The sequence below is a fragment of the Diabrotica virgifera genome, chromosome 8 (genome assembly GCF_917563875.1).
Source record: "Diabrotica virgifera virgifera chromosome 8, PGI_DIABVI_V3a".
Lineage (NCBI taxonomy): Eukaryota > Metazoa > Arthropoda > Insecta > Coleoptera > Chrysomelidae > Diabrotica > Diabrotica virgifera.
Window position 1 is genome coordinate 76270745 of NC_065450.1, and position 13850 is coordinate 76284594.

Consider the following 13850-nt stretch of genomic DNA (forward strand, 5'->3'; position numbering starts at 1 on the left):
CGGCACTATTTAGTATCTCCGTTGCTATTGATCTGATTTTAGTGTAAGAGAAATAGAATGCATGGAGATACGCCAATAGAAAAAAACAAACATGACAACAGTACCAAAACAGCACTATATCGTATCTTCATTGCTATTGGACCTATTTTAATGTGTCAAAAAAATGTGAGATTAGATTTCGTCTATTAGAGTTCTTTCGTTTTATCAAACAAACCGACTTCTCATGCCCGCCGGCTACAACTTGTAAGTATGTCCAAGCAATCTAGCATCTATATGTCAGCGTAAAAGACACTCCTTCAGCCTATTTCTCTCTCTCTCTCTCTCTCTCTCTCTCTCTCTCTCTCTCTCTCTCTCTCTCTCTCTCAAAACAATTCATAAAAGATACAGACGAGGTGTCGCTGAAAACGATATACCCTACAGCAGCCTATGAGGTATTACTAGAAATAGTATATGTCGAAGAGCGTATACCATTCTTACAGTATGCCCAAACCAACAAACATCCTCAATATTATATTCTCTGATTGAGTACTACTATACATGGATCTCCCTCCAATCATACACCTGCTCTTTGCAAAGAAATGTAAATTACTAAATACAGATGTATTGTGAGTTGCATACAATATTTTATCTACAGAAAGTCAGGTAATATTATGAAAATCACCAAATACAAATGGTATTGTGAGTTGCATACTTTATTTTATCTACGGTAAGTCGGGTAATATTGTATTTTGTAGGTTGGTAGTGTACTTCCAGTCTCGGGTTAATAATGGAAACATACTGGTATGATGTATATGTCGACATAGAAAAGGCATTTAACATAGTGTAATAAGCAGTAATAAAAAATACATGAACTATATTTTACCTATGACCATAAATTAATTTAGAGTGCATAGCTACAAAGACTGTTTGAAAAAATGTTAGCAACGACAGTCAAGCAGTAACTAATGGTTAAAATAAGTATCTAAAAACGTTAATAAAATAATGTTACTAACTAAGCGACGGAATGTGTGTAAAGCGATGTATAAAAAATGATGTAAGCATGCAATGAATGAAAGGTAGTCAATTCGGTCGAACATAAATTTGTTGAAAAAACAAAAATATGTTCGTAACAGCAGTCACCAACGTGAAGGTACGACTACATCGACCGCCATGTTAGTAAGGATGATGGTTAGTAGGAATGAATTATTTTACATTATATGATAATATGTTTAATAATAGCAATATACGTAACTTACGTACTAAGATCAGCTCATTATTATGTAACTTGGTTTAGTAGACATCTTTTTATTGATCTGTTAGACATCTTTTACGTATTCTAATTAATGTTAAAACATCGATACTTTGGTGTTAATTCATTCGGTACTATGTTCTGTAGTATTCAAAATGAATTATTGAGGGTAAATTTGTTCGATAACTCTAGGTTATCTAATCTTAAAACTAGATTTTTTTCCGACTCCTGTTTTGTGACAGGCTATCGAAAACTTAAAACTAAATCAGAGAAATTGACGTCAATAAGTGAAAACTGTAAAGGTCAAAAGGTCAAACTACAAGTCAAAAAGATCAAGTTATAGTGATGATAGGGATATTTATACATTGGTTTTTAATTGTTTGGTTATCGCTAATTGTAATAAAGCAAAAATCAGTATCAATCAATTATTCGATGAAGTAAGATGGAAAAAATTGAGTTGTTCAGAGGTCCAAGCGCATTCAGAAAAATTAAGCAGTTAAATGTAAATGACATACTTATTGATCAATGGATGACAAACACAAAAGTTACTTGCTATATCCTTTATGTCAGCGGAGTACCAGCATCATTTGCACTATTATCAAAACGTGACTTTGATCCACTCGGAAAATACGATGTACCAAGAGTATTAGATTACGTATACACTTTACCTAACCATCGGAGAAGAGGATATGCATGCAAACTTATACATCACATAAAGAAAAATAATGAATTCACAACATTTTGCTCCAACGATGAATCTGAACGGCTTTTTTTTAAATGTAAATGTATTAATCATGGATTAATGAATTATAATGTAATGTTTAGATATCCATAATAAATTTCTATAAAATATATACCATATTTTATTTCCTTCGCGCTTAATGAACCTTAATGTACTTTAAAATAATGGATGGTGTAGCGTACAATGACAATTCATGGATTTCCCTCTAATTATGCACCACCTGCTCTTTACAAAGAACATTGAATTTCTAAATCAAATACGATTTCAAGATCGTATATATGAAACTGTCACAGTTATTAATCCCATATTAGATATCGTACAATAGAAATAAGGGATATAATAAAATGAGGATAACAAGTATATTATTTCATATAATATATTACAAAGTTATTTATAAAAAGAGCCAACTTTATTCAGTAAATATTTCAACTGTGTAACTAAGCCATCATCTGGACAAGGAATCCCGAATAAGTTCCAATTAAATCTGCCAATTTCGATCATTTTCTTTGTAAACTCATTATATTTGTAATAAGTGCTGCCATCTAGAAAGTATAAATGACCGTCTATGTATTTAAACACTGATTTAACGGTGGTCGGTACTCCAGGAAATATGTCCTTTATAAGGCCTCTGCTAATGACTAGGTCTATTAGATCGTCATATTCGATGAATGATGTATTGTCATACCATATATATGTTTTTCCGGTGTGAGTCTGAAATACCACATTTATCTCAGCATGGGGTGGTAATACAAACAGAGGTATATCTCTTGAAATAGTTATGCTGGGAAATGATACAGAGTACATAGTGTTATTTGATGCTACAATTAAGTTCCCAGCTATATTCTGAAACACATGCGAGATATTTCTTATTTGTTTAGGTAAATAAGTACTCAAATGCTCTGGATTATTTGGTACCATGTGTCCATTTAGATCATTTTTCCACACAAATCCTTCATGTATTATATACATATGATGGTTTTTAAACTGAGGATCATATGCTAGAAAGAGAATATTGGGATATTCAATAACACAAAAATGTGGTGTAGCTTTCGTTGATTGTTGAGGTATAATCTCGTTTGGTCTAGGACGGGATCTTGTAGTATGCACCCTCGATATATGCGACGTTGACCGTGTTGGTGCACTAGTTTGTGTAGGGATATATGCATCTGTACTTTTGCGTCCGTATAAAGCCTCTAAGCCACTAATATCATCTTGACTAATATTTCCTACTTTATTATGGTACCATGGATACATTATAGCTGACTCATCGTTACTGTGTAATAATCCTAAACTGTGACCGATTTCATGAAGAATAACCATAAAGAGATTGGTGAAATCATAATCTGTATCATTCAAATTATAACTCCATTTTTCATCCAAGTCTAAATGTATTTCTACGCAAGTATCATTATCGATGGGAAAATAAGAATGTGCTAATTTTCCACCAGGACCATCAAACTGAATTCCACACTTTTGGTTCCCCATACAGTTGGAGCGAAAATAATGTTTTCTTTTAACTGCTGTTATAGTGATATCTGGTTTCGGAACAGGAACAGTCACTCTAGTAAAATGCAAATTTGAAGCATCTTCCCACATTTTAAAGGCTCGTTCAACTAATTGAATTATACCTTTCACATGATTCGCCTGGGGAAAATACCATCTTAGATTATGTTTATACCATTTTCCCTTAAGAGAGTAATCGTTTTCGCCAGTTTGACATCGAGGTTTTTGCATTAATGATATGGTTTCATCGTTTAGTGTACCATCCACATATAAATTATATTGTTCTTGGAAATGTAGGAGCGTTGTATTGAAATCTGCTATAGAATTGTTATCTATATATCCATATCGTTGAAGAAACTTCATAGCATCGTCTTCGGAAAAGGCGTCTGTTGCTGCTATGAAACGCAGAAGTAGAACACATATTAAAAACACCTCCATCCTTGTTTATATTCAAAATAGACTGATCCATAATTGTATAAGCATCAATTTATATAATCAAATAACACGTATGATAGAATACCAAAGAGGCCTTATACGTGGTATTTTCTTAAACCAAACATCACATCATAATTCATCATTCAAAATCCTTTAATTTAAGTTGTCATATGATAAGTTTCGACAATTAATGCTAATATTAAGTGGTAGGATTTCAAAGAGGCCTTATACGTAACATTTTGGTAAAACAGACACCACAACGTACTTTAACATTCAAAATCATTTAATCTGTGGTGTCATATGACAAGATTCGACAATTAATACTAATAATAAACTCACAGAAGCCTTATGCAGAACATTTTGTTAAAACAGACATCACAACGTAATTCATCATTCAAAATCCTTTAATTTGATGGGTCATACATCGATTTCCGCTTATCCGTTCAAAAGATATATGGTACAGTACCATAAAGGCCGTTGCGGTAGCTTGGTCGAACTGCAAACGCTTATTTATTGTTATTGACACTAAAACAAAACCATTGGCATAGAAAGATCGCTTATCGCAGTTTGATCTCTAGCAAATCCTAATTCGCTCAATTTTGCACCAAGTGCTCCATACAATATACCATTAGAAAGGTATTTTTATGCATATTACGAAAATCACTGACCAAGTGCGATACGATCATTATGTATGACCAAAAACATCATAAAACGAACCAACGTCAAATTCTCAATACTTTTGTACTAATACATATCGATATAAAATTTATTTATAGGATACCAAAAAGGCATTATACGTGGCATTTTGTTAAAACAGACATCACAACGTAATTCATCATTCAAAATCCTTTAATTTGATGGGTCATACATCGATTTCCGCTTATCCGTTCAAAAGATATATGGTACAGTACCATAAAGGCCGTTGCGGTAGCTTGGTCGAACTGCAAACGCTTATTTATTGTTATTGACACTAAAACAAAACCATTGGCATAGAATGATCGCTTATCGCAGTTTGATCTCTAGCAAATCCTAATTCGCTCAATTTTGCACCAAGTGCTCCATACCATATACCATTAGAAAGGTCTAGACGCTCACGAAGAAGAAGAAAAAGAAGTTGCATTTGAAATGTGGGTGTACCGACGCAATCTTCGTATATACTAGACCGAACATGTAGCCAACGTGGAACTAATCCACATAATCGGAAAATGGAAAGAAATCGTGAACACAATTTATTATCAAGGGCAAAATAGACAGTACGCAAGGGTTGGTCAGAAGAAAACATTCGTGGGTCCAAAATCTGTGGAAGTGGTTTGGATGCACATGGATGCGCATTGCGCAATGCGAATGTTTACGTTTGGTCGAACTATTCAGAAGTGCCGTACGTAAGCAACATCAGAATTTCCAAATTAATAGCCAACGTTCACAATGTACTTAAAGAAGAAATGTAAAATCAATATCAAATCCTAGTATATTTTACGAAAATATTATATAATTTGTATGAAATGAATAATCAAAGACTTAGAATTATTTTTATAAATATTTTAAACTGCATTTTTACAGATCAAGAAGGTCAACTCTGACGTAAATAAGTTGTTATCAAACTACATTTTTACAGGTCAAAAAGGTCAACTCTGACGTAAATAAGTTGTTATCAAACTACATTTTTACAGGTCAAAAAGATCAGTTTTATGATGCGGTTTCTACTAATAAAAACGATAAATATATTATTTTGTTCTAGAATTTTAAGCTCAGATAAGAGAGGGTATAAAATGACAGAATCTAACAAGAACATTGTAGATGAGCGAAGGAAATAGTGAATTCAGTGAAGTGTGTGTGTGTGTGTGTGTGTATACTTTTATAAGGTAGGTGTATTTAGTAAATGTAGAGATTTCTTGTTTTCTGCAATTATTTTTAGCACATAATAACAAATTAATATAATTTTATTTCTTTTAAAGGTATTTGATTATACGGTTTATTTCTAATTTCTAATTTGATTTACAAATATTTTTTATTTCTTGTTTTTTCCGAATTGTATTACCTGTCCTCATATTTTTTGTTGATTTATGTTTTATTTTCAAAAATAATGCCTTTTGATGACACATGTAGCAAGTACTTAGTCTTGTTTTGTCATTTTCTTGTTATAAGACAGAAACGAGACGGGATTTGATTGCTATCTACATTAGGATAATAGTATTTTATGGTTTATTTCTTGTTTTTATAAATTGTATGATACATCTGTCCTTATATTTTTAAATAATTTTACGATTTATTTAAAAAAATAGTAGCTTTTTTATGCTACATTCTACCGTATTCCTTCTTTTTAACAATATACTACCAAGTATAGCTGATTCTCAGTATGACAGTAATGAATTTTTACCAGTATGAGAGTAATCGTGTTGCATTTTATTTTATAAAAATAAATTGTCAATCTTAGTGCTGCATTGGGAAAGTATAAAAACACTATGCGTTATTTTATTATTTTTATTTAAATTCGTACTAGTACACTGTTAAAGTTGGAAATAAAAAAACTAGATGCCCTAGCCGATTTATTTTAACATTTTCACACATGGACCTAACGGCATAACGGTTAAACGATGGTGTCTCGCATTCTATGTCTGTGCGCTGTTTAAATTGTCAATTAGATTGTTCATCACTATTGCGACGTTTTTTTTTCTAATTTTTCTTGGCATTTTCAAAGCAGCCTCGACGATGTGGTTGCTCATTTTTAAACAAAGGCTTGATGAGTTTATTAAATTTATCCGGAAATGCTTGATGTCTCAAATATTCTCTGGAATCTCTATGTATACATGTGACTTCTAATATTTTTTTATAATTAAGGCTGTCCTTTGTCGTAGTCTTGTGGATTTTTATAAAATAGTAAATTATATAGCCCACAAGTAGCTGTATACTTGTTATCGTTAATCCAAACATTTTTGGGAGTAAATTTGATTTCCTTATCGCCCATCATCCATTTATCAGTTTGCCAAACATACTGTGGATCGTAAGCTCTATCAATATTTGGTGAATGATGCCAATATGTTTGAAGGTGTTCATCTTCTTCGTCTATGCTCTCTTCGCCCTTCAGTTGCATATTTTTTAAGTAATTGTGTTGGTATCCGCTGGTCTCTTCAGTAAGCTCCTTGACACATGTACACACCAAATAATTTCATAACTGTTCTGATATCGAACAGATATATTTAGACCAGTTTAAAACCTGTTCAGACCTGTTCACCACCTGTTCAAGACCTGTTCAAGACCTGTTCGAGACCTGATCGAGACCTGATCGAGACCTGTTCGAGACCTGATCGAGACCTGTTCGAGACCTGATCGAGACCTGATCAAGACCTGATCGAGACCTGATCGAGACCTGTTCGAGACCTGATCGAGACCTGTTCCGAGACCTGATCGAGACCTGTTCAAGACCTGTTCAAGACCTGTTCGAGACCTGATCAAAGCTGATCGAGACCTGTTCGAGACCTGATCGAGACCTGTTCGAGACCTGATCGAGACCTGATCAAGACCTGATCGAGACCTGATCGAGACCTGTTCGAGACCTGATCAAGACCTGATCGAGACCTGATCGAGACCTGATCGAGACCTGATCAAGACCTGTTCTAGACCTGTTCGAGACCTGTTCGAGACCTGTTCGAGAGGATCCTGGACGCCCATATAAAAAGCATGGAAAACGGAAAGTCTACCTTGGACAGAGGAGTCCTGTGATGGACATTTAAGTCAACCTTAGACAAAAATTCAATACAAATTAAATGGGTCAATTCTCTATTAGACATGATACAGTTTAGCTTGGACTGAACTATTATAAATAAAATTCCAAGAGTTATCACATTCGAAAAGTGTTTTTTGTATTACGAAATAAAATACCAAGATGTTACATATTATTTAACCAAGTTAATCCAACAATTTCGATATAATTTGATTATACGGTTTATTTCTAATTTCTAATTTGATTTACAAATATTTTTTATTTCTTGTTTTTTCCGAATTGTATTACCTGTCCTCATATTTTTTGTTGATTTATGTTTTATTTTCAAAAATAATGCCTTTTGATGACACATGTAGCAAGTACTTAGTCTTGTTTTGTCATTTTCTTGTTATAAGACAGAAACGAGACGGGAATAAATAAAATTCCAAGAGTTATCACATTCGAAAAGTGTTTTTTGTATTACGAAATAAAATACCAAGATGTTACATATTATTTATCAACAAATTATATCGAAATTGTTGGATTAACTTGGTTAATTATTGCAGGTCTAGACAACGAGACTTTGACCTTTGACCGCGTGAATGGCGCATGCGTAAAGATAAATTTTCGAATGTGATAACTCTTGGAATTTTATTTATAATAGTTCAGTCCAAGCTAAACTGTATCATGTCTAATAGAGAATTGACCCATTTAATTTGTATTGAATTTTTGTCTAAGGTTGACTTAAATGTCCATCACAGGACTCCTCTGTCCAAGGTAGACTTTCCGTTTTCCATGCTTTTTATATGGGCGTCCAGGATCCTCTCGAACAGGTCTCGAACAGGTCTCGAACAGGTCTAGAACAGGTCTTGATCAGGTCTCGATCAGGTCTCGATCAGGTCTCGATCAGGTCTTGATCAGGTCTCGAACAGGTCTCGATCAGGTCTCGATCAGGTCTTGATCAGGTCTCGATCAGGTCTCGAACAGGTCTCGATCAGGTCTCGAACAGGTCTCGATCAGCTTTGATCAGGTCTCGAACAGGTCTTGAACAGGTCTTGAACAGGTCTCGATCAGGTCTCGGAACAGGTCTCGATCAGGTCTCGAACAGGTCTCGATCAGGTCTCGATCAGGTCTTGATCAGGTCTCGATCAGGTCTCGAACAGGTCTCGATCAGGTCTCGAACAGGTCTCGATCAGGTCTCGATCAGGTCTCGAACAGGTCTTGAACAGGTCTTGAACAGGTGGTGAACAGGTCTGAACAGGTTTTAAACTGGTCTAAATATATCTGTTCGATATCAGAACAGTTATGAAATTATTTGGTGTGTACATGTGTCAAGGAGCTTACTGAAGAGACCAGCGGATACCAACACAATTACTTAAAAAATATGCAACTGAAGGGCGAAGAGAGCATAGACGAAGAAGATGAACACCTTCAAACATATTGGCATCATTCACCAAATATTGATAGAGCTTACGATCCACAGTATGTTTGGCAAACTGATAAATGGATGATGGGCGATAAGGAAATCAAATTTACTCCCAAAAATGTTTGGATTAACGATAACAAGTATACAGCTACTTGTGGGCTATATAATTTACTATTTTATAAAAATCCACAAGACTACGACAAAGGACAGCCTTAATTATAAAAAAATATTAGAAGTCACATGTATACATAGAGATTCCAGAGAATATTTGAGACATCAAGCATTTCCGGATAAATTTAATAAACTCATCAAGCCTTTGTTTAAAAATGAGCAACCACATCGTCGAGGCTGCTTTGAAAATGCCAAGAAAAATTAGAAAAAAAAACGTCGCAATAGTGATGAACAATCTAATTGACAATTTAAACAGCGCACAGACATAGAATGCGAGACACCATCGTTTAACCGTTATGCCGTTAGGTCCATGTGTGAAAATGTTAAAATAAATCGGCTAGGGCATCTAGTTTTTTTATTTCCAACTTTAACAGTGTACTAGTACGAATTTAAATAAAAATAATAAAATAACGCATAGTGTTTTTATACTTTCCCAATGCAGCACTAAGATTGACAATTTATTTTTATAAAATAAAATGCAACACGATTACTCTCATACTGGTAAAAATTCATTACTGTCATACTGAGAATCAGCTATACTTGGTAGTATATTGTTAAAAAGAAGGAATACGGTAGAATGTAGCATAAAAAAGCTACTATTTTTTTAAATAAATCGTAAAATTATTTAAAAATATAAGGACAGATGTATCATACAATTTATAAAAACAAGAAATAAACCATAAAATACTATTATCCTAATGTAGATAGCAATCAAATCCCGTCTCGTTTCTGTCTTATAACAAGAAAATGACAAAACAAGACTAAGTACTTGCTACATGTGTCATCAAAAGGCATTATTTTTGAAAATAAAACATAAATCAACAAAAAATATGAGGACAGGTAATACAATTCGGAAAAAACAAGAAATAAAAAATATTTGTAAATCAAATTAGAAATTAGAAATAAACCGTATAATCAAATACCTTTAAAAGAAATAAAATTATATTAATTTGTTATTATGTGCTAAAAATAATTGCAGAAAACAAGAAATCTCTACATTTACTAAATACACCTACCTTATAAAAGTATACACACACACACACACACACACACTTCACTGAATTCACTATTTCCTTCGCTCATCTACAATGTTCTTGTTAGATTCTGTCATTTTATACCCTCTCTTATCTGAGCTTAAAATTCTAGAACAAAATAATATATTTATCGTTTTTATTAGTAGAAACCGCATCATAAAACTGATCTTTTTGACCTGTAAAAATGTAGTTTGATAACAACTTATTTACGTCAGAGTTGACCTTTTTGACCTGTAAAAATGTAGTTTGATAACAACTTATTTACGTCAGAGTTGACCTTCTTGATCTGTAAAAATGCAGTTTAAAATATTTATAAAAATAATTCTAAGTCTTTGATTATTCATTTCATACAAATTATATAATATTTTCGTAAAATATACTAGGATTTGATATTGATTTTACATTTCTTCTTTAAGTACATTGTGAACGTTGGCTATTAATTTGGAAATTCTGATGTTGCTTACGTACGGCACTTCTGAATAGTTCGACCAAACGTAAACATTCGCATTGCGCAATGCGCATCCATGTGCATCCAAACCACTTCCACAGATTTTGGACCCACGAATGTTTTCTTCTGACCAACCCTTGCGTACTGTCTATTTTGCCCTTGATAATAAATTGTGTTCACGATTTCTTTCCATTTTCCGATTATGTGGATTAGTTCCACGTTGGCTACATGTTCGGTCTAGTATATACGAAGATTGCGTCGGTACACCCACATTTCAAATGCAACTTCTTTTTCTTCTTCTTCGTGAGCGTCTAGACCTTTCTAATGGTATATGGTATGGAGCACTTGGTGCAAAATTGAGCGAATTAGGATTTGCTAGAGATCAAACTGCGATAAGCGATCATTCTATGCCAATGGTTTTGTTTTAGTGTCAATAACAATAAATAAGCGTTTGCAGTTCGACCAAGCTACCGCAACGGCCTTTATGGTACTGTACCATATATCTTTTGAACGGATAAGCGGAAATCGATGTATGACCCATCAAATTAAAGGATTTTGAATGATGAATTACGTTGTGATGTCTGTTTTAACAAAATGCCACGTATAATGCCTTTTTGGTATCCTATAAATAAATTTTATATCGATATGTATTAGTACAAAAGTATTGAGAATTTGACGTTGGTTCGTTTTATGATGTTTTTGGTCATACATAATGATCGTATCGCACTTGGTCAGTGATTTTCGTAATATGCATAAAAATACCTTTCTAATGGTATATTGTATGGAGCACTTGGTGCAAAATTGAGCGAATTAGGATTTGCTAGAGATCAAACTGCGATAAGCGATCTTTCTATGCCAATGGTTTTGTTTTAGTGTCAATAACAATAAATAAGCGTTTGCAGTTCGACCAAGCTACCGCAACGGCCTTTATGGTACTGTACCATATATCTTTTGAACGGATAAGCGGAAATCGATGTATGACCCATCAAATTAAAGGATTTTGAATGATGAATTACGTTGTGATGTCTGTTTTAACAAAATGTTCTGCATAAGGCTTCTGTGAGTTTATTATTAGTATTAATTGTCGAATCTTGTCATATGACACCACAGATTAAATGATTTTGAATGTTAAAGTACGTTGTGGTGTCTGTTTTACCAAAATGTTACGTATAAGGCCTCTTTGAAATCCTACCACTTAATATTAGCATTAATTGTCGAAACTTATCATATGACAACTTAAATTAAAGGATTTTGAATGATGAATTATGATGTGATGTTTGGTTTAAGAAAATACCACGTATAAGGCCTCTTTGGTATTCTATCATACGTGTTATTTGATTATATAAATTGATGCTTATACAATTATGGATCAGTCTATTTTGAATATAAACAAGGATGGAGGTGTTTTTAATATGTGTTCTACTTCTGCGTTTCATAGCAGCAACAGACGCCTTTTCCGAAGACGATGCTATGAAGTTTCTTCAACGATATGGATATATAGATAACAATTCTATAGCAGATTTCAATACAACGCTCCTACATTTCCAAGAACAATATAATTTATATGTGGATGGTACACTAAACGATGAAACCATATCATTAATGCAAAAACCTCGATGTCAAACTGGCGAAAACGATTACTCTCTTAAGGGAAAATGGTATAAACATAATCTAAGATGGTATTTTCCCCAGGCGAATCATGTGAAAGGTATAATTCAATTAGTTGAACGAGCCTTTAAAATGTGGGAAGATGCTTCAAATTTGCATTTTACTAGAGTGACTGTTCCTGTTCCGAAACCAGATATCACTATAACAGCAGTTAAAAGAAAACATTATTTTCGCTCCAACTGTATGGGGAACCAAAAGTGTGGAATTCAGTTTGATGGTCCTGGTGGAAAATTAGCACATTCTTATTTTCCCATCGATAATGATACTTGCGTAGAAATACATTTAGACTTGGATGAAAAATGGAGTTATAATTTGAATGATACAGATTATGATTTCACCAATCTCTTTATGGTTATTCTTCATGAAATCGGTCACAGTTTAGGATTATTACACAGTAACGATGAGTCAGCTATAATGTATCCATGGTACCATAATAAAGTAGGAAATATTAGTCAAGATGATATTAGTGGCTTAGAGGCTTTATACGGACGCAAAAGTACAGATGCATATATCCCTACACAAACTAGTGCACCAACACGGTCAACGTCGCATATATCGAGGGTGCATACTACAAGATCCCGTCCTAGACCAAACGAGATTATACCTCAACAATCAACGAAAGCTACACCACATTTTTGTGTTATTGAATATCCCAATATTCTCTTTCTAGCATATGATCCTCAGTTTAAAAACCATCATATGTATATAATACATGAAGGATTTGTGTGGAAAAATGATCTAAATGGACACATGGTACCAAATAATCCAGAGCATTTGAGTACTTATTTACCTAAACAAATAAGAAATATCTCGCATGTGTTTCAGAATATAGCTGGGAACTTAATTGTAGCATCAAATAACACTATGTACTCTGTATCATTTCCCAGCATAACTATTTCAAGAGATATACCTCTGTTTGTATTACCACCCCATGCTGAGATAAATGTGGTATTTCAGACTCACACCGGAAAAACATATATATGGTATGACAATACATCATTCATCGAATATGACGATCTAATAGACCTAGTCATTAGCAGAGGCCTTATAAAGGACATATTTCCTGGAGTACCGACCACCGTTAAATCAGTGTTTAAATACATAGACGGTCATTTATACTTTCTAGATGGCAGCACTTATTACAAATATAATGAGTTTACAAAGAAAATGATCGAAATTGGCAGATTTAATTGGAACTTATTCGGGATTCCTTGTCCAGATGATGGCTTAGTTACACAGTTGAAATATTTACTGAATAAAGTTGGCTCTTTTTATAAATAACTTTGTAATATATTATATGAAATAATATACTTGTTATCCTCATTTTATTATATCCCTTATTTCTATTGTACGATATCTAATATGGGATTAATAACTGTGACAGTTTCATATATACGATCTTGAAATCGTATTTGATTTAGAAATTCAATGTTCTTTGTAAAGAGCAGGTGGTGCATAATTAGAGGGAAATCCATGAATTGTCATTGTACGCTAC

The 13850-nt window shown here is 33.5% G+C and overlaps 2 protein-coding genes across 2 annotated transcripts; one reads left to right on the forward strand and one right to left on the reverse strand.

Moving 5' to 3' along the window:
- Positions 1-2357: 2357 nt before the first annotated feature.
- Positions 2358-3911, reverse strand: LOC126890182 (matrix metalloproteinase-18-like). Its single transcript, XM_050659037.1, has one exon. The coding sequence runs from the start codon at positions 3909-3911 to the stop codon at positions 2358-2360; it is 1554 nt and encodes a 517-aa protein (XP_050514994.1).
- Positions 3912-12082: 8171 nt separating this feature from the next.
- LOC126890183 (matrix metalloproteinase-18-like) lies at positions 12083-13636 on the forward strand. The gene has a single exon (XM_050659038.1). It carries the CDS (start codon positions 12083-12085, stop codon positions 13634-13636), a length of 1554 nt encoding a protein of 517 aa, XP_050514995.1.
- The last annotated feature ends 214 nt before the right edge of the window (positions 13637-13850 follow it).